The sequence below is a fragment of the Alligator sinensis genome, unplaced genomic scaffold (assembly GCF_000455745.1).
Source record: "Alligator sinensis unplaced genomic scaffold, ASM45574v1 scaffold280_1, whole genome shotgun sequence".
NCBI lineage: Eukaryota > Metazoa > Chordata > Crocodylia > Alligatoridae > Alligator > Alligator sinensis.
The window spans coordinates 4,740,842-4,742,006 of record NW_005841835.1 but is presented as its reverse complement, the minus strand read 5'-3'; the positions used below and the strand labels follow the sequence as shown (position 1 = coordinate 4,742,006).

The following is a 1,165-nucleotide window of genomic DNA, read 5'->3' as shown; positions in this document are numbered from 1 at the left end:
ACGAGTCCTATTCGCTGGCAAAGTGTACATTTGCAATCCAAGCCTTCAGACCGTGGCCACTCATGGGCTCCATTCTGCAACTGCTCCACCAATATTTTTAATACCCATTTAACAACCTAAAGTCACTCTCTCTAGTAGGGTTCCTCAAAGAACCACTCGTTAAAATGAAAAGGGGGGGAAAAGAAAGAGAAAGGAGCACGATTGGGAAAAAAAGGAAAAAGAAAAAGGAAAGCAAAAGAAAAACCACCCAGTAGTTTGAACAGGACAGAGGTTTGTGTGACTGGGAACATTTGACCTTTTTTTTTAATCCTTTCACCAGGTCCTACCGTATAGCAAAGTAGAGCAAGACATGGCAGTGCCATAGTCAGAGCTAGAAGAGTTTAGGTGAGACAAACTGGAGACCTGGCTCTGCAGGGATGAAGGGCTGGCCGAGTGCTGTCCCATGTCTGGAGACTGCCCTGCACTGTTTGTCTGGTGGCTCTGATGCTGTCCGAGGCTGTTGCCATTGGTAGCCACCGTGATTGCTGTAGCTGGCTGCTGCTGATGGCTCTGGATAGCGGCTGTGGGGGTGTTGGTGCCTGCTTGGCATGGCTTGCCATCCTTAACAAGCACTGGCACCGCCACTCTCCGAGGAGACTGCTGCTGTTGGCACGAGCTGTTGTCCTGTTGCATCTGCTGCTGAGCAGCTTTGTCTTTGGCCTGGCGCTTCATCTTGTAGCGGTGGTTCTGAAACCAGATTTTGACCTGAGTGGGGGTGAGGTGGATCATGCTGGCTAAATGTTCCCTCTCCGGAGCGGAGAGGTATTTCTGCTGCTTGAAGCGTCTCTCCAGCTCGTAGACTTGGGCCTGAGAGAAAAGGACCCTCCGCTTCCTGCGCGGAGTGCTCTGGAGAGGTGCCATGCTCTTGCTCACGTCCCCCAGGGCGCTCAGGCTCCCCATGCCGCCCATGTTCATTCCAGAAGACGGCCCCATGAAGCGGGAGACTGCGGGCGAGAAGAGGGCACGGTGTAAGCACCACAGGCAGAGCCACAGGCAGCCCCGCTCTCCCAGCCGGCCCCAGGCAACCGCTTCCCCCCAGGAAGCGCCGGTCTGCACCCACACAAAGCGGGGCAGGCTCCGGCCGCCAGCGGGCCGGGCTGCGATCCGATCCGCGCTCCTGCCCCGC

At 55.8% G+C, this 1,165-nt stretch overlaps 1 protein-coding gene across 1 annotated transcript in view; it reads right to left on the bottom strand.

The window, feature by feature from the left end:
* Nucleotides 1-312: 312 nt before the first annotated feature.
* NKX2-1 (NK2 homeobox 1) overlaps nt 313-1,165 on the bottom strand; it is a 1,700-nt gene continuing 847 nt past the window's right edge. The window contains exon 2 of the mRNA XM_014519053.1: nt 313-983. Coding sequence (XP_014374539.1) covers nt 313-983 — 671 coding nt within the window. The remainder of the gene's footprint in view (nt 984-1,165) is intronic.